General features: G+C 39.9%; 1 protein-coding gene across 1 annotated transcript; it reads left to right on the plus strand.

Annotated features, from left to right (window-relative positions):
- The first annotated feature begins 1,642 nt into the window (after positions 1-1,642).
- Positions 1,643-16,560, plus strand: LOC113317501 (LOB domain-containing protein 29-like). The gene is made up of 3 exons (XM_026565626.1): positions 1,643-1,927; positions 2,085-2,343; positions 16,277-16,560. The coding sequence occupies exons 1-3, from the start codon at positions 1,649-1,651 to the stop codon at positions 16,558-16,560; spliced, it is 822 nt and encodes a 273-aa protein (XP_026421411.1). The 5' UTR covers positions 1,643-1,648.
- The last annotated feature ends 9,367 nt before the right edge of the window (positions 16,561-25,927 follow it).

A 25,927-nucleotide genomic window follows, 5' to 3' on the forward strand; every position in this document is an offset into this window, starting at 1 on the left:
TGCCTTGTTGTTGTTGCGGAGATACGGGGAGCTTGTTCGTTTCGTCAAAGCAATCACTTCCGTTATAAAGGAGCTAAGTATCAATAACGTTTGCTTATTTGATTTAGCCGTAGACACTCTTTTACGGTTTTGAGTTCTTACTTTCCCAACCGTACAGGTAGGTTCAGGTTTCACGGTTGAGAAAGTGTGAACTCCATCCATTATTTAGTTTCAGAAACTGTTTTTTTCCTCAAATTAATCGAATTGAATTTTTAAGTCAATCAAAAGAAAAAATAAATTGTAGATTTTCGTAGTTTTTTTTTAATCATCTCTATGCGATGGAGAGGATGAAGAAGAAGGAAGGAAGAAAAATAATAGATTTTGGTTTTTTTATAATCATCATCTTCATCATGATGCGATGGAGAATCATGATGTGATGGAGAAGACGAAGAAAAGAGAAAGAAAAATTATAGATTTAAGTTTTTTAATGATCATGATCATCATATGAAATCATGATGAAATGAAGTAGAGGAGAAGATTTTTTTATTTTAATAGTTAGATTATAATGTTTATAGGAAAGAGTATATTTGACTTTTATTATTGATTAGGTTCCCTCTATCTATATCTAGGATATGACAACCTAATGAAGCCCCAAAACCAATTGACTTTACGACACCAATAATAGGATTCTTTTTCTATTTTAAAAATAAAAATCTTCTAGGCGAGGTGTATAGAGTATAGTGGTTTATCGTAGGCTTTCAGCAATTTTGATCCTTTTTTCTTTAGATTACTTAGAACTTAGGTTTTTCCCAGTTCTCATATATACAGTAAGCATTCTAACAAATTACTTAGAAGTTAAAATCTATGTACAACAAGTACTATTAGCAAATGTCATAAGAACAGGTTATACATATAGAGGAGTATCCATGGACACTTTTAAATGGACACTATCATACATGATTTGCGTTATTTTTTCCCGCAAAATCCAAACGATAATGAATTTAAATCTAATAGTTTGATGACTATAAAAATGAGTATAATTCGAGATACCAAACCTCACCATCTACGGATTTTAATTTCAACTGTTAACTTTTAACGACCGATATTTAAAGGGGTAGATGGTGGTGCTACACGTCTCGAATTGTGCTCATTCGTTGTAGAAATGTAGAGTTTCATAAAAAAAACATATCATCAAAATATTGGATTTAAATTCATTGTCGTTTGGATTTTACGGAAAAAATGACGCAAATCATGTATGATAGCGTCCATCTAAGAGTGTCCAAGAATCCGCCCTCGTACTCAAAACAATAAGTTCACGGCTCATACAATCTCATCATAAGAAGAACCTAGCTAGAGATATGATCAGTATAATGTTAAGTCCCTTGAGATTTTCTTCTTTAGTTTTAAGGAATCTGTAATGCGGGTATTTATAAATTAATCAAATAAGGATGTTTACATAATTTAATCAAACCTGTACCCCATGAAGGGAACCTAACTTAATTAAGTATTCATTAGACTATGATCAGACTCTACCTGTACCTACTATATATATATGCATTGTTTTTCATGGTATTTTCACTTCATCAAGTTACCAACAAAAGGAGTTCTCACCGAAAACATACCTCAAAATCTAAGAATAGTATATTTCTTTACTTTTCATAAAACAAAAATGACAGGATTTGGTTCTCCTTGTGGAGCTTGCAAATTTTTGAGAAGGAAATGTGCAAGGGGTTGTGTTTTTGCTCCTTACTTTTGTCATGAACAAGGAGCTACGCATTTCGCTGCAATTCACAAAGTTTTTGGTGCAAGCAATGTTTCGAAACTTCTCACTCATCTTCCGTTAGGTGACCGCTGTGAAGCTGCTGTTACAATTTCATATGAAGCTCAAGCTAGAATCCAAGATCCTGTTTATGGATATGTTTCTCACATCTTCGCTCTGCAACAACAGGTACATATACATTCTCCATTTTAAGAAAAAACAATAAGAAGAGGGTATTATTACAAAAGTCTAACATTGATCAAAACAAAAAAAACAAACAAACAAAAGTCTAACTGAATTGTCATTTTCCCTACGTTTACTTATGATGTTTTCCTTTATGTTTTAGGTTGTGAGCTTGCAAGCACAGATAGCAACACTAAGAGCACAACAAGCAGCTGAAGGTTTTGTTAATGGAGGAAATATTAATACTTCAACAAATGATCATATTCATCAGCAAGACAATCACAACAAATTGTTTTACGGAGATTTTCCTACTACATATCCACAAAATATTCAAGCTTTGAATATGCAGTTAAACGAATCGAAGGTATTATCGGAACACTTATATCAAAACAATAGTTCCATGAATGATAGTAACAATACCACAACTGTATGTACACCTTTCATCATCCACCACGTGTACCGAAAGAGACACGTGGAAGGCATGCGAAGCGAGACATCAAAACATGACAACAAGCATCTCATCAGAAAATGCCATCGGTCAGCAGATCTGACGGTCAGGGACAGAGGAACACAGAGGTATGATGGCTCAGAGGAGCACCAGATAATACCCCTTGGGTGTTAACACACCCAATCCCGAGGAAGATCCTAGATCAACGGCCGAGAGGAAGTTTGGCTGACATAAATGTGACCAGACAAAGAGAAACTTGTCTGACACGAGCAGACATCCATCTACCCGCATTAAATACCAAAGAGATATACACGTGTCAATCATCTCGTGGAAGAAGCGAGGATAACCCTTCGTATTCAAGCTCCGGCCGCGGCATATGCCGAAGACCTCTGCGTAATAGGCACAAAGCACAAGAAGATAAGATTACAACGGCACTTCAGAAATGGGACCCACGTTCCATCCCTATAAATACCCCTCTCCACTAAGAGAGGAGGGGTGGACCATTTTGGAGAGCAATTAGAGGAGAATATAGGAGAGAGAAATAGGAAGAGTAAGTAATCCCCCTACTTCCGCAGACCTATGTATATTCTAAAGTCATTCGACTATCTTTGTAACCATTCAGTACATAGTGAAACACCAAACCCCGTGGATGTAAGCCTTAGTGACGAACCACGTAAATCTGTCTCATTTACATTTCAACACCTTACATTCAGCATTAAACTTCATATGCTTTATATTTATACTTGATTCTTGGTTTATTTCTTTATACGAACATTATTTATGATAATATTCGACTAGACAATGACAATCCCGAAGGCTTCGAGTCGATGAATCGATATAATCATCTCCGTTACGCATACGACGTACAATTCTAGAATTAGGATGTATGCGAATATTGTTTGTGAACACGTGGATGGTTTCGTGATTTATGTGTTCACAATTTGGCGATAGAAACAGGGACTTTGTCCCGGTAAAAGATTTATCTTATCATGTGATTTCACCTTAAAACGCGCATTATGGTTGAGCCCTATTCTGGTTCAGCGTGCTTTCAAAACCTTTTTTACTTTGGGTTCATGGTCGTCATTTTCACAAACACCATTTCAAAGCAGACAAACCCACGTCTATCTATCACAGATTTGCACGTGGGGTGTATTCCTTTAAAAAAAAAAAAAAAGACTTAATAATCCAGATTCATGAGTCCTCGCGACAGATCTGCCTTTTCAAGAGTTTTCCTTTTCAAAAGTAGTCTGAAAACAAGGTCCATGATTGTTTATTAGAGGATTTGTATTGCAAAAACTAGACCGGTGAAGTCTTTACATTTCTCTTTTATTAAGGCCCTTGGGCAGCTCATTTCCTTATATTCCAATAGTCTTGCGGGTACGAATGGCGCTAACCCGATCCTCGTGGATATCTTTGGTGCTCTTTATTGATTCCCCTATGCAGAAAAAGATTAAAAATTGAAAAGATACTAGAGGCAGGAAAAACCAAAGCCTCATCAAAGGAGACACCGAGGGTTACCTCGGTCATGACCCGAAGCAAGCAGAAAGGAGACAAAGCTAAAACAACTACTCAGAGGCAGGATGCTGCGGAGATCACCTCACCTATGAACACTAACTCCATTGCAGCCGCGGCTCTCAAAGAAGCATCCACGAAGACTGTTGCAGCCCTCCAGGCTACAGAAGCTAACAAGACTTTGGTTTCAAGCCAAATCCATCAACAAAAAGAGGGGGTGGAAGAATCTATGACACATCAGCCCGCACATCCACCAATATTCGGAATGCCGTCAACCAACGGTCAGAATAAAACCATACCAGTGGTTTTAGTACCACGGGTAGAAGCTCAACCGAGGGGACCAAACTTGGAGATACCAACGATTGAAGCTGATCCTCGGCCACCCTTAATACACACAGTAGACGAAGGGGGAACTATGGCCGTAGGGGTACAAGCCGGAACTCCCAATCAGGGATCAAACCAGTCCCACCGACTGATGGTAGAGCTCGAAGAATTGAAAAAGAGCCAGCAGGTCTACGCAGATGCCGTAGCTCTTCTGTCCAGGGAGAACCAAGACTTGAAAGATAGGATTTCCCAAAGCACGAAGACTAGCCAACAACTGGACGAAGCAAATTCTAAAGCACCAGAGCCTAATCGAGACCGAAGAATCATCCTAGCAAATGACGCCTGGGAAGCAGTGCATCCGATCCGAAATATGCCACCGAAGAGTTAGACTATTATGACAGCGAAGGTCGAAGAAAGAAACGCTCAACTGAGCATGAGAACGTGGGATATTACAGCGCAATGGAGGAGCTGCGTAATGAGATGATGGCTGAGATCAGGCAGTTAAAAGCCAGACAAGGCGGAGGAAGGCTTGAAGAGGTGATGAAAGAAGCTAACTCCACGCCCCTAACTCATCGCCTGGCAAATACCCCCATTCCGTTAAAGTTCCCTGTCCCAACTTTTGAATGCTACGACGGATCCAGTGATCCCGCAGCACATATCCGGTATTATAACCGTATCTTAGCCCGATGGAGTCAGAACGACGCCGTCCTCTGTAGATATTTCCCATCAAGTCTGAAGGGATCGGCTTTGTCTTGGTTTGACAACCTGCCACCTGATTCCATCAACTCCTACGATCAACTCGCAGAGAAATTCCTGAGGACATACATGTACAACAAAGCTGTCAACACTGAAATGCATAAACTTTTTTCTCTGGCAATTGGCTACAAGGAGAACACGAGGGAATACACCAACAGATGGCACAAGATCTGCCAAGCCATAGGGAGTGTGGACCCCGTAGTAAGTATCAACTGCTACAAGTGGGGATTAGACCGAATGAGTCCACTATTTGTTGAGATTCATGGAAGCGTACCTAAGACAGAAGGAGATCTTCGAATAATTATTGAAAAGTACGCTCGTCTTGAAGAAATCCAGCGTGAGAACCCGAGGGCACACACGCAGAGGTCTCACCGTACCAATTCTGCATAACAAACCATCGGGGCCAAAAGAAATAGCTCAGTGGAACGGCCTCACGAAGATAGGAAGGAACGAAGGGACGAACGACGAAAAGACGATCGAAAATTCGAAGATCAGGTTTACACGAAGCTCAATGCTAGCTACGCTCGGATCTTGCGAGAGATCAAAGGAAGGGAAAATTTGGAGTGGTCGTGGTCTAAGGGAAAACATCCCCCAACAACCGAGAAGTCTAAAGATTACTGTGAGTATCATTGCTTCAATGGACACCAGACCGAGAAATGCAAAAACCTCAAAATAATGATCCAAAAATTGATTGATGCTGGCGAACTCAAGCATTACATACAAAAGGAGGTCACCGAGGACAAATCCAAATGGACCAAGCAAGTCCAACTTCCAGAGGGAAACCGTACAATCAACACCATCTCGTGTTCCGAAGCCGCATGGCCCTCCCTTACAGCGCAGATAGGAAAGAGGCTACGTAAGCAGTTCGAAGACCACTGCGAATTATATAAGATTGATGGCGTAGAGGTGGACGAGCACGAAGAGTGGATGGACGCACCTATTATCTTCGATACTGAAGATATCGAAGAAGATATGGAATATCATAACGATCCCTTGGTCCTCTCACTACCAGTGGTCGGATGTAACCTCAAAAAGATCCTCATAGACGGGGGAAGCTCAGTGAACTTTCTATTCTACGACGCCTTCAAACGGATGAAGCTCCATGATGAAAAGCTAATGACCTCTTATTACACCATCTACGGGTTCAATGGAGCGCCCACAAAGCCATTAGGAGACATCGTGTTGCAGGTGAGCGCCGGACCCATGAAAGTAGAAACACGATTCAGCGTGGTTGACGCCCCATCCCCTTATAACGCCATTATTGGACGAAAGTGGGTACATAAACTCAAGGGAGTGGCTGCAACTTACTACCAATATCTCAGATTTCCTACACCCGAGGGAGTGATGGAAATCAAGGGAGATCGGGTCTCTGTACAAGAGTGCCAGACCACTCAGGATCGTATCAACAACGAACAAGAAGATCAGGGAAAAACCCGAAGGATTAAAAATAAAGAAGCTGCGAAAGAAAAGGCCATAGACATGTTCCTCAAGGAAACCACAGGGAAGGGTTTGACAAAAGATAATAATGTCCTAAACACAGAGACAAGCACTTCAACAGCCAACGAAGGACAGAAACATACCAAATAACAATTAAAAAACGTCCCAGTCCTCGGGGACCCGAAGCCGGTGTTCACACCAGTGGAGCCAGTAAAAGAAATCAACATAGGAACGCAAGAAAACCCGAAGATGATCAAAGTAGGGACCATAATGGACGAAATAAGAGAAGATTCCTTAACCAAATTACTTAAAGAGTACGCGGATGTATTCTCCTGGAAGTTAGGAGACATACCGGGGATTGATCCGAAAATAATCCAACACGAGCTGCGCATCAAACCAGGCACGCCACCTTTCAGGCAGAAAATAAGAAAAGTTGCACCAGAGTATCATAAGGCAGTAGAAAAAGAACTTCGGAAACTATTAGAAGCAAGCTTCATCAAGGAAGTCAAATACCCTACATGTATCTCCAACATGGTCGTCGTTCCTAAGAAAAATGGAGGGGGTTAGGATATGCATCGACTTTACTAACCTCAACAAGGCATGTCCAAAGGACAGCTATCCCCTGCCAAGCATAGATCAGCTGGTTGAAGAAGTGGAAGGATTCATGGATGGATATTCTGGTTACAACCAAGTAGCCCTGGCAGAAGAAGATCAACTACACACAGCATTATACACCCCGCATGACCTTTATTGCTACACTAGAATTCCCTTTGGACTTCGAAACGCAGGGGCAACGTACCAAAGAATGGTCGATGCTATCTTCAGGCCATGGATTGGTAGTACCCTAGAAGTCTACGTTGATGACATGCTCGTCAAAAGTAAGCTGCGCAAAGATCACCACCTGGACCTGAGAGATATTTTCGAATCAATGAGGAAACATCACATGAAAGTAAATCCAGAAAAATGCACTTTCGGTGTCACCTCAGGGAAATTCCTCGGGTATCTGGTAACAAAAAGGGGCATTGAGGTGGACCCAGCGAAGATTCAGGCCATAGTAGAAATGCCATCTCCGAAGAATTTAAAAGAAGTGCAGAAGCTCAATGGGTCCATAGCATCCTTGGGCAGATTTATTGCCCGATCCTCGGACAAATGCAAACATTTTTTCAATATTCTCAAAAAAGGGAGTAAGTTTGAATGGACCGCAGAATGCGAAGAAGCTTTCCAAAGAATCAAGGAACACCTGGCTTCAATTCCAATCCTGCAGAAGCCTGACCCTGATGAGGTTAGTGTTGGTCAAAACCAATACGAAGATAGAACAGCTTGTCTATTATGTCCGTAAGACCCTCAATTCTGCGGAAAGGAATTACACGAAGATCGAACAACTCATCCTGGCATTGGTATGGGCTACTCAAAAGCTGAGAACCTATTTCCTAACTCACTTCATCCGCGTCCCATGCAAAGCACCACTGGAAGCAGTCCTCAAAAGCGCGGGAAAAGTAGGTAGAATAGCCAAGTGGAACACCCACCTGGACCAATTCAACATCATTCATGAAATTCAACATTCCCAAAAATCCCAAGTTTTGGCGGATTTCTTAGCAGACCTCCCCCTGGACAACGACGAAGAGATTAGGGGAATACCAGAAGCCGACGAAGAAAGCAAGGATCCAGTTGATGCCCTCGAACCCGCGAGTCAAAGACAATGGGAAGTCTTCGTTGATGGTTCCAAAAATAAGGAAGGGGCAGGAATAGGCATTGTCATCACCACCCCAACTGGAGAAAGGATCGTACAGGCACTCAGGTTAGAATTCAAAGAGCATACTAATAACATCGTCGAATAGAGGCAGTCGTACACGCCCTCCGCTTAATAATAAAGATGTGGGTAACTGATGTAAGACTGACAAGTGATTCGCAGCTTGTTATACGGCAAATAGGGCTCGAATACAATGTGTACGACGACACCCTGTCAGCTTACATGGCCTTGGTCCAAACATTGGCATCACAAATTTCGAACATCAAGTTCCGGCACTTATGCAGAAGGGATCTCAGGCACGCGGATGCCCTAACATATATATCATCCATGCTGAAGGACAGGAGTATCGAAGCTATCAAAATAACAAGGGTATACGAGCCCTCGATTGCAACACAATCTTCCTTTGCTATAAATCAAGATACAATGGAAGAAAATATAAAAGATCAGGTGGGAGAAGACATCCGTGACGATTTTGACGAAGAAGGTATCCTGTCAAGAGCAAATCAAGACGAAGACTTCAGCAACGAAGATGACTGGAGAATGATGATCCATGCGTTTCTCAAGGATGGAACCTTACCCGCGGATCACAAACAAAACAGGAAAATACTCTCCAAAGTAGGAAGATATGATCTTCGGGATGGAATCCTGTACAAGAAATCTTTCCTCGGACCGTTACTACGTTGCTTATCCAGGAAAGAGGGGCATCGAATTCTAAACGACATCCATTATGGTGACGCAGGAAATCATAGCGGCATGAGATCACTAGCCGACGAAGCAAAAATGCAAGGATATTACTGGCCCATAATGATACAAGATGCCGCAAGAATGTCCCGACGATGTGAAGAATGTCAGCGTTTCGCCAAAAAGATACATGCACCAGCAACAACGTTGAATTCTGTGGATAGTCCGTGGCCATTCGCAAAATGGGGCATAGATCGTTGGGCCTTTCATCGAAGGATCAGGGAAAAGGAGATTTTTGATAGTAGCCACGGACTACTTCAGTAAATGGGTGGAAGCCAAAGATTTATCCAGGATCAGAGACATGGACGTGTTTACTTTCATATTCCAAAACATTTTTTGCAGGTTCGGCATACCAACGGAAATCGTGTCCGATAATGGTAAACAATTACAGGGGAAAAACATAGACATGCTCTTCGACACTTTCAAAATAAGGAAAAACAAGTCCACCCCCATATACCCTCAAAGCAACGGACAAGCGGAATCTACCAACAAGACCCTCGCCCTTATCCTCAAAAAGCAATTAGACGAACACAAGGGGCGTTGGTGTGAACATCTACACAATGTATTATGGGCATACAGGACAACACGAAGATCTGCCACTGGGGAGTCCCCATTTCTCCTCACTTATGGAGCTGAAGCAGTCATCCCAACAGAGATCCTCATGCCAACCACAAAGACCGAAGCATGGGAGAAAAATATCACAACAGACATGATGTTAGAGAGACTGGACGACCTGGAAGGAAGGAGGGAAGCAGCATTGCAGAAGATGGAAAATTATCAACGGAGACTAGCGAGGGAGTACAACAAAAAGTTTAAGCTTCGAAATTTTGTAGAAGGGAAGTACGTGCTAAGAACAATCCCGCAGTATCAACGAGAGAAGAAATGGGGAAAGTTAGCACCTACATGGGGAGGACCTTTTATAATACACGACATTGCGGGAAACAGTTCTTACTATATTCGCAATCTGAAAGGCGAGGTCCTCCGGCACCCTTGGAATGCTAAATGGCTTAAACCGTACTACCCATAGGAGCAGCGCAGCTTTGCATCTGCGTGGAGAATACCAGAAGAAGAAGGCAGCGTAACCGCTTTACATGTTTATATCTCTGGACGAGGAGTAACAGGCCTCAACCTATCAATCAAACAAACTTTTTGGGAAATCTTCAAGTAAACGAAATGGTCAAAAGGCCCGATGGATGAACGCATGTACATTACATTATAAATTAACAATATTGGGGAAAGTAGTTAATCTACAATCTCTCAGGGCTCCCATATCAGTGTCTATAAGTGTAAGACCAGGGGGAAGGCACCCAGCAGAAAGAGATACCCAACCAATTTTAAGGCAGCGGGTCGACGGAATGGGTGCATGTAAATATTTTCAAATAAGCATTCCATATCCTAGAACGTTGCCTCGGCCCCCACCGTTTGGGAATCCTCTGGCCCAGGATTCGCCAGCGGGGTGACAAGTCTCAAGACGATCACGAAGGTATTTACCTTCGGTGTCGCACTCAAACACTCTCAACTTTTTACAAAACAAGTTATTTCTAGTTTAACACTTCACAATACTTTAAAATAAAAAGATGAATTGATAACGCAGGTACGCCAAAAGGATGATCCATTTCATAAAGAGTTGATTACAAAATTCAGCAAATAAGATAAAGCATGAAACACATCAAAAAATGATCCGAAATTATATAATCAACAAGGATCAACTTTCTATGACTAATAAAAGAAATCTACTTGGACGATACATCTCCATCAACGGGGTTGTCTCTGCGAGATGAAGGTAAGCTACCACCTGAAGAGGGCCCAGAAGAATCGGGCAAAGGCGCGGGAAGGGGACGGCGCGGATAATTCTTGACAAGACCATGTTCGACTTTAAGACCAAGTTCAATCTTATCCAGGACCTTGTTGGTCTCTTCAGCCAACTGACATCGAGCCTTATAAGTGATAACAGCGGTCCGCTGGTTAGCCTGAGACAGCAATACAGATAGGCGTTCCGCGTCTTTGGAGGCAATCTCCGCTGCTTCCTCACGAGACGCGGCCAACCCTTTGAAATAGTTGGCTTGTCCTTCCTGCTGCACTAAGGCAGATTGAGTCTTTTTAAGCTCATCATTTGCTGCGTGAAGTTGTCCCTCGAGCGCTGAAAAAACGAAATACCAAGGGGTTCAAACGAAGAAATAACAGAATCACACTCGATAAAACGAGGTTATACCTTCGACATTAGCCGAAGCCTCTTCATACTCATTGACAACTGCGTCCCGAACCTCATCAAGAAAGTCATATTCGGTGGATAGTTTCTTATAATCCGTTTGAAGGTTCGTAAGAGCAAATTGACTCGCGTCTAAATCTACCTGCTTCATCGAATCCAAGTGACGAAGATGGTTGACTTCGTCATTCACCTCCCCCATCCTTTTATGGAGTCGATACACATTCACCTCAAGATCTCTTTCAGACTCCACTTGGCGAGCAACATCCGCTCGAGACGCTGCTAGGGCTTTACTAAGAGCACCAACCTCGGCCCTAGCATTATCTCTTTCCTCGGAAAGACGCATCATACTATCCCTAACCCCGGGGCCTAAGAAAGAACGAGCCTGTTGTAACTCTCCTTCTAAAAAGCGCACTCTAGCCTCTAAGTCTGAAGCATGTTCTCGAGCATCACGCAGGTTGTCACGCGTCCATAACAGCGTACCATTAAAAAAACAACGGTCATGATTGTACTTATTTTTCATATCAACCATCAATGTTCGCTTTTCACGCCACTCAGCTGTTAAGGCGTTGTGCTCATCAGCACGAGCATTCCACTTTACGGCTTCGCTCTTCAACTTACCCACCAACTCTGCAATACGAGATTTCTGTCGTTCCCTTTCTTTCCGAAGCCATATCAACTCGGGGACTCCACCCACTGAAGATAGGGTGGGGAGACTCAGACAGAACACCAAAATACAGATAGGGAATCACAAGGAGTGAAAAATCCGTAAAATACGAACCTGTGAAGGAAGAGACACTTCTACGAGTCTGATCCAATTCGTTGCGGACTATAGCAAGTTCTGAACGAAGACTCTCCTCAACGTTACCCAGCTGTTCTTTTTCCTTCAGACGGCCCCTCAGTTCATTTATTTCCACTTCAGCCGCAGACAGTTCCTCTTCTCTATGACGAAGCTTGGCCTCCAACTTTAAAGACTTTGCTTTGAAGAATTGGTATATAACATGGTTACAATGTTCGCTCCTCATCATCTACTTCACAAACAACAGACATTATTATACCAAAGGGATCAGATATCACGAAGAACACAATGCGCGGATATCATAAAAAGAGTACAAGGATTTACCTCTAAAACACGCTGCTGGGGAAAACCGTACTGGTACCCATCAGCTATGGCCATCATATCAGCAACAGAGGAGGGAGGGTCAACCACTAGGTTAGCTTCCGAAGCTCTAAGATTCTTCTCCCACATCTCAGCAACGCGGGCTTCAGAAGACAATTGCATCATTTGACGAGTATAAACGTCGGAATTCTTCTCACCAGTGACCACGGGGGCAGGGTTAGGGACGAACATCAGGTTCTTCTTCTTTATCCAAGCCAAAATGGCATCTTCACCTTCAGGCATTAGCGAGTAAGGGAAATCCTCGGAAGGAGACTCAACCGCAGACTTCCCCTTGGCGGTTATCTCCTCACCCGCGCAAGTCTCGACATTACCACCCTCAGCATGACCACCTGTGTTCTCAGCTTGCTGATCAGTGGTACCTTCTTTGTCAAGATCCCCAAGCACATCCCACTCATCATTTGGGGAAAGAAATGATAAGTCTTCGGCAAGAACCATGGCAGCAGTCACATCAAAGGATTCCCCCGCGGAATATATCCTACCGAAAGAAAATTCTGGGGAAATTACGGGCAGAGTACCCACACCAAAAATGTCATCGCCAACAGGGGAAGATCCACTCCCGCCAGTACCACCAACGGTAATATTACCCTCAGCCTCACCATCACCACCCGCGGCAACTTCTTCTTCACCATTACCACCTTCGTCATCAGGGTGAGAAGTGTCGGTACGCTCTTCTCCATTGGACATTTATTCATCCTCACCATACCCTTGGTTTACGGGACTCGTAACCTCCTCATAACCCTCAGCCTCACCGGTAACCGCAGTAGAAGATTGTTTGGGTCCAAGTTTCTTCTTCTTCGACACCTACAAACCAGTATACATCCCACAAAGGCTCATTTTTTCCCTCACTTCAAAAATGAAAATTATTTCAAGCGAGGAAAAAGGGGCAAAAAGATAAAGAATATAAAAAGAAACTATACCTTGGCAGCAGCAGCACTCTTCGATGGATGGATAGCACCAGAACCCTCCTCCTCATCTCCATCAACAACATCAAGAGCATAAGAAAAATTCATGCCCGCGAAATTCGGACGCCAAGGACAGAAATCTCCATGACGAGCAGGAGGAGTTTCACGAGGCTTGCTATTTTCAGAAGGACGCCAACCGCGTGGACCCAGAATCCATCCATAAGCCCAAGGACCAACTACCTCAATAACAGTAGCATGCCATTCATAATCATGATCACGCTTAATCCTTTCATGAGCAGGAAAGAGTTTCCGTTTAGCAGATCCCTCAGTACCAGGAACATACATCAGCTTGGCATCACTCACGTCACTCAAAAGACGAATTTCACCACGGGGAGCAGCAATATTACGAAGACTAACACTCCACGGCTTACGGTTTCTGCTGTTGACATAATCCCCAAAAGAACTGTTAAAATTCTGAGGAGTATACCACTCCCTATCAGCAGGATTTGGAACATAGCAGGTCATCATAGTCTCTCCCTTGCTTCGCAGGTAACATTCCTTCAGTGAACGAAGATAATTCCCAGATAGTTGTGACACGGAACGATTATGAGTATTCGTGGAAGAGCCTTCGCGACTAGCCAACACGTCATAATAAAAGGAGTCACCCGACTTATATAGGGGCAACATAAGACCCGCCTTGAAGGCTCCAACCGTAGTCAACAGATGAAACTCGTCAAACTGATAATTAGCAAGAAGCTCGAAGGTGATATCATCGTCAGGCGCATAAAAGCGAACCTCAAAAGCTTGAAGTTCATGTTTTTCCTTGAACATCTCAAGATCAATATGCTTGAAAGTGACCTTCTTCTTACCAACTGAAATGCTGCGTATCACGGGGACATTTTATTCTTCGTCTGCAGAATCAGTAGTAGGACCCAATTCCGAAGCTTTCCTTTTAGAAGGAAGATTTGTAGATGGATCATCTCTCGACATAGTACCCTTGGAGTACTTCCCTTTGAAAGAAACCGCGGGAGGAGGCGGCAAATATTTCTGCGAAGGCACTGAAGGATGAGCCATTGAACGAAGGGGCGGAGCATCCACTATTTCAGTACGAGGAGGAGGATCCCGCGTACTCCTAGATTCATCACGAGGAGGAGCCTGCGTACTTCTAGAATCTTCACGAGGACGAGAAGGGCGCGGTTAACAGCATACCTAGATCCAGAAGGACCCTTCGGCATATCTCTTTTCTTAGTAGGCACAATCTTCGTACCGGAGGAAGATGAAACCCTATGACCCCGAGGATCCGATTGCGAATACTTGTAAGGGCCTTCCCCAAGTGGAGATCTGTCAGAATCTCTACGCGGAGGGGATCTTGGAGGACTAGATGGTGGGGTTTGTTAAGGAGCCCGCGGACGATCAGACATATCTACAAGGAAACAGAAAAACAGTTTAGAGAAGAATACAAGGAGATCACTAAAGATCAAAAAACCCATAATTGATGGTTCATCCGGATAAACATTAAAAACCCTAAGAATTAAAAAATACTCCATCCGACTCCAGGGATAATACTCAGATACAGACTCACAGACGCTGTAACAAAGAACAGGGGCAAGCATATATGCTTCGACATGTATGATCTTCATTGCAAAACCAAGAACACAGCAGCAGGAGACAAACGGGTAGATACATAGATAAATCAATGATGAACAACTAATGAAAAACCCCATACCTGTATAGAAGAGGACGACAAGCACCAACCGCAGTCGAAGAAAGGAGGATCGGAGATATCAAAAGATACAGGGGCAGCAACAATCAAAAACGAAAGAAGCAGAAGAAAGAAACAAAAAATTGAATGCTATATTCCTCACAAGAACAGTGATAATAAATGACTAAAGAACAAGAATAAGAAAACAAGAAGAGAATGAACACTGACAAGAAGAGGATAAAAGTTTTTTTTTTCACATTCTCTTTCCTATTTATGAAGCTAGAGAAGACAATAACTGCTCCTCGTACCAAGGAGCAGTTACGGGAAAAGTTAATGCAAAGTGGGAAACGTGTAGGACTACCTTTCTTCTTCAAAATTGTAAAATACGCACAAGTTAGAAGAAGAGGGGCAAATTGTATGTACACCTTTCATCATTCACCACGTGTACAGAAAGAGACACGTGGAAGGCATGCGAAGCGAGACATCAAAACATGATAGCAAGCATCTCATCAGAAGATGCCATCGGTCAGCAGATCTGATGGTTAGGAACAGAGGACCACAGAGGTATGATGGCTCAGAGGAGCACCAGATAATACCCTTTGGGTGTTAACACACCCAATCCCGAGGAATATCCCAGATCAACGTCCGAGAGGAAGTTTGGCTGACACAGATGTGACGAGACAAAGAGACACTTGTCTGACACAAGAAGACATCCATCTACCCGCATTAAATACCAAAGAGATATACACGTGTCAATCATCTCGTGGAAGAAGCGAGGATAACCCTTCGTATTCAAGCTCAGGACGCGGCATATGCCGAAGACCTCTGCGTAATAGGCACAAAGCACAAGAAGATAAGATTACAACGGCACTTCAGAAATGGGACCCACATTCCATCCCTATAAATACCCCTCTCCACTAAGAGAGGAGGGGTGGACCATTTTGGAGAGCAATTAGAGGAGAATATAGGAGAGAGAAATAGGAAGAGTAAGTAATCCCCCTACTTCCGCAGACCTATGTATATTCTAAAGTCATTCGACTATCTTTGTAACCATTCAGTACATAGTGAAACACCAAACCCCGTGGATGTAAGCCTTAGTGACGAACCACGTAAATCTGTCTCATTTACATTTCAACACCTTACATTCAGCATTAAACTTCATATGCTTTATATTTATACTTGATTCTTGGTTTATTTCTTTATACGAACATTATTTATGATAATATTCGACTAGACAATGACAAGCCCGAAGAATTCGAGTCGATGAATCAATATAATCATCCCCGTTACGCATACGACGTACAATTCTAGAATTAGGATATATGCGAATATTGTTTGTGAACACGTGGATGGCTCCGTGATTTATGTGTTCACAACAACCACTTATGAAAACATGTTTTATTATGAAAATGGAGTAGTGAATATGGAAGATTCACCAAGTAACCAAATGAGTCCTGGATATCATGCTCAATCTTCTATACCACCCGAAGAAACTGTTCATCAGTTCTTGACTAGTACAAGTTTTGATGACCAATACTCATCTGATGAACATCATCAACATGCAGCAATGGCTTCTCAATATCTCGATGACATTCAAATGACTGCAAGGAAGTGGACAATCCAAGACACTGATCAGGTCGACCTTCAATCGATGGCTTTCGCTTATTTTCAACACTCGTAATAAAATATAAGAACACTGGCGGCGGCAACAGATGAAAGACCGTTTCAGCCGGATTAGATGATTAATTTACTCATCAATTTTCAAACGCTGCAAAAGAAAAAATGCAGCTTTTGCTGCAAAATCTAAATAAGCTTAGCTAGGTAGGTATCAGACATAGAATAGCAATCGATCTATATATATATATTATCCACTCTACTGATTATGAGAGTTTTTTGTAATCTTTTTTTTGCATCCTCATGAGTCATAACTAAAAGTGTCATTTTTGTTACATTTTAATGGATAAAACCCGGAATTTTATTCGAATGTTTTTTATCTAAATAAACCATCCGTCCGGTGCCTACAAATTGCTTGGATATGGTGGTACTGATATTATGATCATTTCATGGATATTAGTTTTTGTTTTCCCCTAGCTAAATAAAATAAATAAATGATTTTTATTTTTTTATTTTATGGAAGCATAAATAATTTGATGATGAGACACTCATTTCTGCTAAAGCATTATCCTGATCTCATTTTTGCCAACGAATACTTAATCGCATTTAAACTACTCATTGACATTCTATTCTTTGTTTATTTTTTGGAGCAACTCAAATGTCAGACTGTGCAGAACTGAAAAAACAAATGGAAGAAAAGTAAAATGATCATATTTCTATGGGTTTTTCTCATCACAGATTCATAGAAGGTTCAGCTAAGATAACTTTTACCAAAAGCAAACAGTGAACATATGATATAAATAAATGAGGATTGGTGTGATGAATTTAGATAAGGATGATAAGCATACAGTAAATTCGCGCAGAATAATTAAGAACTCCAATGTTCTATTCTAAAGTAAAGTACATGTGTTTGTCATTCTAAATCATGAGTCCCATATGACATTTTCTGCATCATCAGCAGCAAAGTAAATGATAAACCGCTTGTCATTCTAAATCATGAGTCCCATATGACATTTTCTGTATCATCAGCAAAGTAAATTATAAACCGCTTGTCATTCTCCACCTATGACTAAAATTTCTAGAAGACTGGATGTTAAAACTTCACTACAGGATGTTGATCATATTATTTTTGTCGATGGTTTTTTCAAGGATTTTAAAATGGGTGTTGGTATTATTCTTTGTGATACTGCAGGAAGAGTAAAACAGTCTAGAGCGGATTTTGGTTGGATTCCAGGTGATGTTGGTGCTGAGACAACTGCCCTATCTCCTGGGCATTGGAGATGAATCTTTCAAAAGTCCTGTTTGTAAGTGATTGCCTTCAACTGGTCGATTTTGTTAATGAAGGCAAAGGTGTTGTCGATTGGCGAAGCATTGATCTCTTAAAGGAGTGTTGGATTTTCCTTTCTAGTCGTATTAGTTTCAAAGTTGTATATATTAAGCGTCTTAAGAACAAACTAGCAGACCGGCTTGCACGTCGGGTTAGGGAGTTCAGTTTGAAAGATATTTGAGTTTCTGCTTCTCCTTTTTGGATAGTTTGTTGAGGAAAGAGCCTTTATCGGATGTTTGTAACTTTCTTTTAAGTTAATGCAATGATGTGTTTTCTCAACAAAAAAACTTATAAACCGTTTTTTATCTCACTGCCATCGAACTCTATTTACATCCTGAGTCCCACATGACATTTTCTGCATCAGCAAAGTAACTTATAAACCGCTTTTTATGTCACTGCCATCTAACCCTATTTACATAGTGATCGAAGGATTTTCTCATCACATTTTTCTTTCCACCTGGGTGTATAATTAAAATAAGAAAATGTCACCACTTTTGTTAGAAATACACGGCCTAACTAACTTCGAAAATCGAGGTTTATTATGTACACGACCTAGGTTGCCCTAGGCGATGTGGAACTATTTAACATTTCCCCTCAAATGACTAGGGCTACACGGAGGAATGGCACGGAAGCCACAGACGGAATGATACTGGTACGAAAACCACAGACACACAATCGAAGCGGAATGGTATGATACGAAACCACGGATCCTACCCGTATGTGAGAGGGGTCTGCTCTGATACCATGTTAGAAGTCCACGAACCTAACTAACCTCGAAAACCGACTTGCAATGATAGAATTCCCCGAGACTTATTAAGCAGTCACGTAGGTTGACTAGGCGATGGGGACTATTTAACAACTTCAATATATTTAGCAAAATATCTGTTTTAAACTTTTTGTTTTCCTCCACAACCAGATCCACCGTGGATGAAAAACTTGGTCTTCGTGATGAGCGCCTACTAAAAAATTGTAGTAATATAGAATGCTAGCTAGCACTGAAAATCCGGGTTTGTAGTATTTGGCCTTTTGACCTAAGAGCAACTGCAATGGACGAGTAAATCCAATTTTTTACTCGAGTGGGATGGCGTAGTGGGACGGACCATCGATCAAAATTTGATCAAAGAGTAAAATCCAGACCAAATTTGGTCGGCGATGAAGACCAAATCCAAATATAGTCGGGCGTTAATATAATCTCCGCTACACATCGGGCGTTGATATAATCTCCGCCATTCATCGCGCGTTGGTATAATTAACGTCCAACGAACAGGCGTGCATATAAACTTCGCCTGAATGGGGCGTTGGTAAAGATAACGTCCGATGGGGCGTTCATAAACTTAACGCACGAAATGGGGCGTTCATATACTTAACGCCCCACTCCACTTTAAGTTTTAAACTTTTGAAATTTGCATGGGGCGGGCTTTATACCTCCGCCCCATTATTTTTTTTTTGTTTTTTGAAGCGTATACTATACCAACGACCCACGTCAGGCGTTATCTTTACCAACGCCCCATTCAGGCGTTATCTTTACCAACGCCTGATCCCAGGCGTAATCTTTATCAACGCGCGACCAAATTTAATCTGCAACCACTACGCCACACGACGGACTAAACCCAAATTTGATCTTTTTTTTAGTCTTTGGTCTTTGGTTATACTCGCACCACTGTGGACGCTCTAAACTGGGTCATTCAACAGTTTGCGTTAAGAATTTGTACAACTAATTTAGAGATTTCTGATTTTATAATTATAATTTGTTTTCTTAGAGATTTCTGATTTTATAATTATAATTTGTTTTCTGGAATTAGACTAAACCCTCAGGGATAAGTTAGAACTTATAATATTAGTACTCGGATGAGTTTACTCTTTGTCCTTTTCCTCGTTTCATTTCGGGAGCATTATAGCCTTCTACAATTAGAACCATAATTTTCATGTTTGGGACATTACTAAAATATTCCTCCAATAAAAAAATCTGACTGTTTTCTCTACCAGACAGTACTATTTCAGGTTTTTTTTTAGTTGGATTATATTCAGATTAGGCCTAATTTTTATCCCGATAAACAAATATAGGCCTATTATTTTGTATTTTGTAAATAATAAATATAGTCCTATTATCAACTTTTCCATTCATCTTGGATAAACAAATATAGGCCCATTATTTTGTATTTTGTATTTTGTAAATATAGTCCTACTATCAACTTTTCCATTCATCTTGTTTGAGTCCCACTACAATTTACATATTTACTTTTTGTATATTCATTGCTATGTTGATCTTCTACATCATTTTTCAGGCATCATTTTTCAGGTTCGTCGAGCTCGGTTCAGGATCATTTCATAATTTTCAGGTTCGTTAATCATTCCCGAAAAAGGTTTATCATTCCTAAGTGTCTTGGAGTTTTAGGTTGGTGGGAAATCAACATTCGAAAACACTTTTCAGGCTCGTTAAGCCCGGTTTAGGATTGTTACACCGCTTTCAGGTTTGTCGAGCCTGATTTAGGATTTTTACATCGCTTTCAGGATCGCCAGTTATTTACCCTTCTCATCAAGAAGATGTAGTTCAGGAGCAAGCAGGACATTTTAATAGGTGAAATAACTGCCACCTTGCGGTTAAGCGGATGAAATGCGTTTTTTTTTTTAAAATGTGCATATATTTGGAAAGCGCAAAAAAATAGGCCTATTTTTGTATAAATCCCTTTTTAGTTTCTTTCTATCAGTCTCGTTTATATCAACGAAAACCTTGAAAATCGAGTAAAAATTTCAAAAAAATGTAACAAAATTGATGCATACGAACAATTAAATCTTACTTTAAGAAGATCAAACAAATTATCAATCAAGAAAGCCAAGAAAAATCAACCATAAAACTTGATGAAATTATTGATTATAATTTTGTTGAATGATTGATTCTTGAGGGTACCAAGTACACCACCAACTTTTTTCGTTCGGCAACTTGTATAGAAAAAAACCTAATATGATTGCAAGTAGACAAATTTAATGATCCTTGACAATAAGTATATATAGTTTATATTTCCATCTCTTCACAATCAGAAAGTCTAGATAATATAGTCCACAAACCTGATTATTTTAGAAGAGTACTTGGATGATCTCAAAAATTAATATCCAATATCAATGTAGTCGTATCCAAATAATTAAATCGGAATGCTGCCAAGTATGAAACTTAATATCTATCTTTGAAGATATGAATTCCACAAGAATGATTCTCATAATCGATCACAATTAATTAATATGGACTTATCTACTAGAATTGATTACGTACTACTTGTGTTATTCTTATTATAAAGATAAACAATATAATGCGGAAAAGGAAAACATATAAGACACCAGAAGTTTTGTTAACGAGGAGGAAACCACAACTGCAGAAAAGCCCCGGAACCTCGTCCAGATTTGAACACCAAATTGTATTAATCCGCTACAAACACTAACCTACTATTAGACTTCGAACTGGAATGCAGTTGAGACCAAATTCACTCTTCAAGCAATTCAGCTGCAATCGTGCTTCTTACGTCTCTTGAACCTCAAAAGGATCTACATATCCCTTAGCTGACGTCCTTTACAGCCTAAGAGTTACGTCAGCATGAGTTAAAAATCTTAATACCAATCTGCCACTAACAGATAAGCCTATTTGATTTCTCTTTAGGTCAAATATATGAAGACTTGGAAATATGTTTGCAATAAACAAAGCTAGAAAACCTCAATACTTACACTCAGTTAGCTGAGAAGTCTGGATTCTTAACTACCTCTCAAGAACAATCTTGAAATAAAAAATTAAGAATAGTTTCAGATATCTATCTCGAGGAATCACAAAGTCTGGGGAGAAAAGAACTTTGCGATTTATATCTATCTCATTCCTGAAAGAGATTGTTAAAAACTTGATAACAAAAAAAATAAGTTCAGGATACACGAACTATCAAGGTAAAGATAGTCGAACCTGGCTTCATGAATCCCTAAGTAAAGTCTTTCAATCGTAGACCTAATTATGTTTCTCAGAGAAAACCTATGTCAATAGAGGAAGACTCTAGCAATCAACTAGGACAGAGAAGTGTCCCGGGTTAAATTTCCCAGTTGAATGAGTCTCTCTATTTATAGATTTTCAAAAGGGTTACTTAAAATTTAAACTAATATTACTTGAGAAAGCAAACATTTTCTCTGTTTAGATGAAACTCTAATTAGGGTTTTCAAGTAAGCATGTGATAAACCTGTCTTGAAATCACATAGAAGAATATACATTGTGGTCTAGGTTCCGGAACCATGTACAATGATAGTCCTTGGAAAATATGTCATTCAAACTTTGTAAGCAATATTGTGTTCATTGAGAATCTTAAGACTTGAATCATGACGCACATACACAAGTAAACAAAGAAAACAGATAGTTTGTTAAGATCTCAAATTATTTTTACGAATAACGACTATGAACGAACGATCCAGACCTTGCAACTCCGAGGAATCACAACTGCGGATAAGATAATTATTTATACCTTGGGAAGAACCTGACTATAAATAAAAATCAAAATACAGTTAAATGAAGTTTAGTGATAACAAAATTAGATTTTAATTAATCAAAAATTGTCTCAATTTTTGATTTTGGAGCTCCTTATATATATAACTCCTCCTAAACAAATCCTTACAAAAATATATTAAACTTATTTCCCAAGTTATCTAATATATTTAGGTAAATTTCCAAACTATAAAAACTCTTAAAATAAACTACTAGATTATCCTAATAAATAAATCCAAAAATTTATAATACTACTAATAAAATAAAAATAATAATAATAATAGAACCATTCTCCCCTTCACCAGGTTACTATCTTAGTAATTTATCTATCCATCAGGTTATTACCGTAATTTATAAATGATGAAAATTTCTCTCAGATTCTTCTACCATCAACTTTTTATTTTCCATATCATATTTTCTTATAGATTGTTTTTCATTAATAATAAATAACTTTAAGAATAATATTAAAATATTTTCTTAGTTTTATTTTGATTGTTATCTTGAATTTAATCTTAGCATGGATTGAAGGGGTTCGACTAGGGAAGAGATGTTATAAAGACAATAAGAATTTCTTTCAAAAAACTGTTGGTTACAATTGAGTATAAGCGGTGACCATTCACGGTTATGATTCATTATCTCTTTTTAAAGGATTTCATATCTTTCTTGAGACTTAATTGTTTGTTTTTCTTTGTTTGTTTTGTACTTTCTGATCTTGATCTTACGAAGTTCAGTTTTTAGTCATGAGTCTTTTGTTCCACTTGAATCTTTTTAACTTGAATCATAAAGTTAGTAACTTCAAGCTGAAAGAAATTCTTAACTAATGGGTTTTGATCAGGCATGATGACTTTGATTAGTGAAAACCACAATTAGACCCATTTTTCAGTTTTTTTCACCCTAAAGTCCAGTGACGCAGAACTTCACATGCGCCCCCATTTTTTTGGATTTTTTTTTCACATGCCTATATTTTTAAAAATTAGTTTTTTGCTTCTTAATATTTTTCGTCTTCTGTATTTAGGAAGGTTAAGTTAATGATGATCATATTGCTGCATGTTAGAGCATTGCTCGGTTGAACCCACCAAGCATTGGTATGTCAAGTTTGGTTTGTTGGGCTGGTCACTCCTTATGGCCCAACAGTTAGGTGTCCCTTAGATAATAAGGAGGAGCTAACTAGGAGCTGCCTACTTAGGTTAGACACAGAAAACGAGATTTGTATAAATCTCTTGCTCGTAAAACAAGAAAGCAGCGAGCAAAAAAAAATAGAGAGGAGTTTTTTGCTGCCGTGATAAGATAAGGAGCGAGAGAAAATAAATAGCCACTATTTGGTGAAGATCTGAGTTGTGAGCTTGAAGAAGAAGGGTGTTCTAGCGAAGGACCGATTTTGGTTGGTGAAGATTTATCCACCGCATCCTACATCTCTTCAAAGGGTAATTCTAGGGTTTGTTCAAATCCTAATAGTAGTAAGTTTCTCGTCTTTCTTGTTTTGTTATTGGTTGAATCTACATAATTATTTGGTAAAAAATTAGTTGTCGATCGTTAGCGGTGTTAGCGGTGAGTGAGTAGAGAAAGAGGGCATTGTTATCCAAGTGTTATGTGCACCTTGAAGTTGTGTGAAACCCCAATTTGGGAGATATCGTTGTATCCCATTATTTGTTACGGTGGAAGTTTTCCCTTAATCTTTGGTTTTGTGTGATTGGTATTATTTTCGTCGTATTACGTATTATTGCTTGTGTAGGTTCCACATTGTGCATAGCGTCCCGGATCGGTAATTCCCCCAACAAGTGGTATCAGAGCTACGTTGGTTGGGATAACCGTGTGCAATATGAAAAGTAGCACTACTACTAGAATGGTTAATTTGACCGGTGAGAATTACGTGATATGGAAGGCGAAGATGGAAGACTTATTGCACTTCAAAGAAATCTATGCTCCTATAGATAAGAAGGGAGTAAAGCCTGAAAAACAGATGAAGAAGTATGGCGTCTTGCTAACCGTAAAGCAAGCTGTTGGGTTTATTCGACAATGGATTGATGATTTTGTTCTTTATCATGTGTCTAGTGAGACACTAGCATATTCTTTCTGGAAAAAGTTAGAAGAGATATATGGCCAGCAATCTCCTTTTGCAAAAGATCTTCAATTTGCAAAGCTTGGAAAGTTAAAGTACAAGGATGAAAGTTCAATGACGCAACATTTAAATGAGATGAAGGGCATCATGAATCAACTCACATCTATGTATTTGAAGATTCCTGATGAAATTGAAGCTTATCTGTTGCTAAATACTTTACCAGACAGTTGGGAAATATTGAGGATGTCTGTAAGTTATACTGCTGAAGACAAGAAGTTAACTATGGCTATCGCAATAAACAGTTTGTTGAATGAAGAAGTTAGAAGAAAGTCATCATACTCGTCTCATTCTGAAGATCTTTTTACATAGAAGCAAGGGAGACGAAAAATCAGAAAAGACGTTGGATTTTGGAACTGTCACAAGAAAGGTCATTATGCAACTGAATGCAAGAAGCCGAAATAAGAACGCAGAGTGGAAATAACAAAAACAAGGATGATATAGGTGTTGAAGTAGATGATGGTGATATTATTTTATTATACGATTGCAATGATATGATGAAAAATGATAAGAAGCAGAGGGAGTTAGTTGAGAAGATCCATACAAATGATAGTGATCCTGATATGATGACAAAGTCACTACCGAAGTACAAGCATGTACATTTCTACAACAAGGCAGATGTGGTGGTGATAGGTACCTCGTCATAAGTCGTGAGAGGGAGATTGTTGGGATGGTCACTCCTTAAGGCCGAACATTAGGTGTCCCTTAGATAATAAGTAGGAGCTAACTAGGAGATGCCTAGTTAGGTTAGAAAAAGAAAACGAGTATAAATCTCTTGCTCGTGAAACAAGAAAGCAGCAAGCAAAAAAACTGAGAGGAAGTTTTTTTGCTGCCGTGAGAAGATAAGAAGCGAGAGAAAAGAAGTACCACCATTTGGTGAAGATTTGAGTTGTGAGCTTGAAGAAGAAGGGTGTTCTAGCGAAGGACCGGTTTTGGTTGGTGAAGATTTATCCACCACATTATACATCTCTTCAAAGGGTAATTCTAGGGTTTGTTCAAATCCTAATAGTAGTAAGTTTCTCATCTTTCTTGTTTTGTTATTGGTTAAATCCACCTAATTATTTGGTAAAGAATTAGTTATCCATCGTTAGCGGTGTGAGCGGTGAGTGAGTAGAGAAAGAGGGCTTTGTTATCCAAGTGCTGTACGCACCTTGAAGTTGTTTGAATTGTATCCCATTATTTTTCATAGTTGAAGTTTGCCCTTAATCTTTGGTGTTGTGTGATTGGTATTATTTTCATCGTATTACGTATTACTGCTTGTGTAGGTTCCATATTGTGCATAGCGTCCCAGATCAGTAATTCCCCCGACATGGTTGTAAAATTTTAGTATCAAACGTCAATTAGAGTCACTTTATTGAATGTACTAGAGTCAACTTTGTTAAGGTTAGACTAGAAAGTCTAGGAATGTTGAGACATACAATTATTACCTTGAAGACCTGAAGATCGTGAAAACGTATCGACCACAATGAAGACATCATTCTTCC

The sequence above is a fragment of the Papaver somniferum genome, chromosome 10 (assembly GCF_003573695.1).
Source record: "Papaver somniferum cultivar HN1 chromosome 10, ASM357369v1, whole genome shotgun sequence".
Taxonomy (NCBI): domain Eukaryota; kingdom Viridiplantae; phylum Streptophyta; class Magnoliopsida; order Ranunculales; family Papaveraceae; genus Papaver; species Papaver somniferum.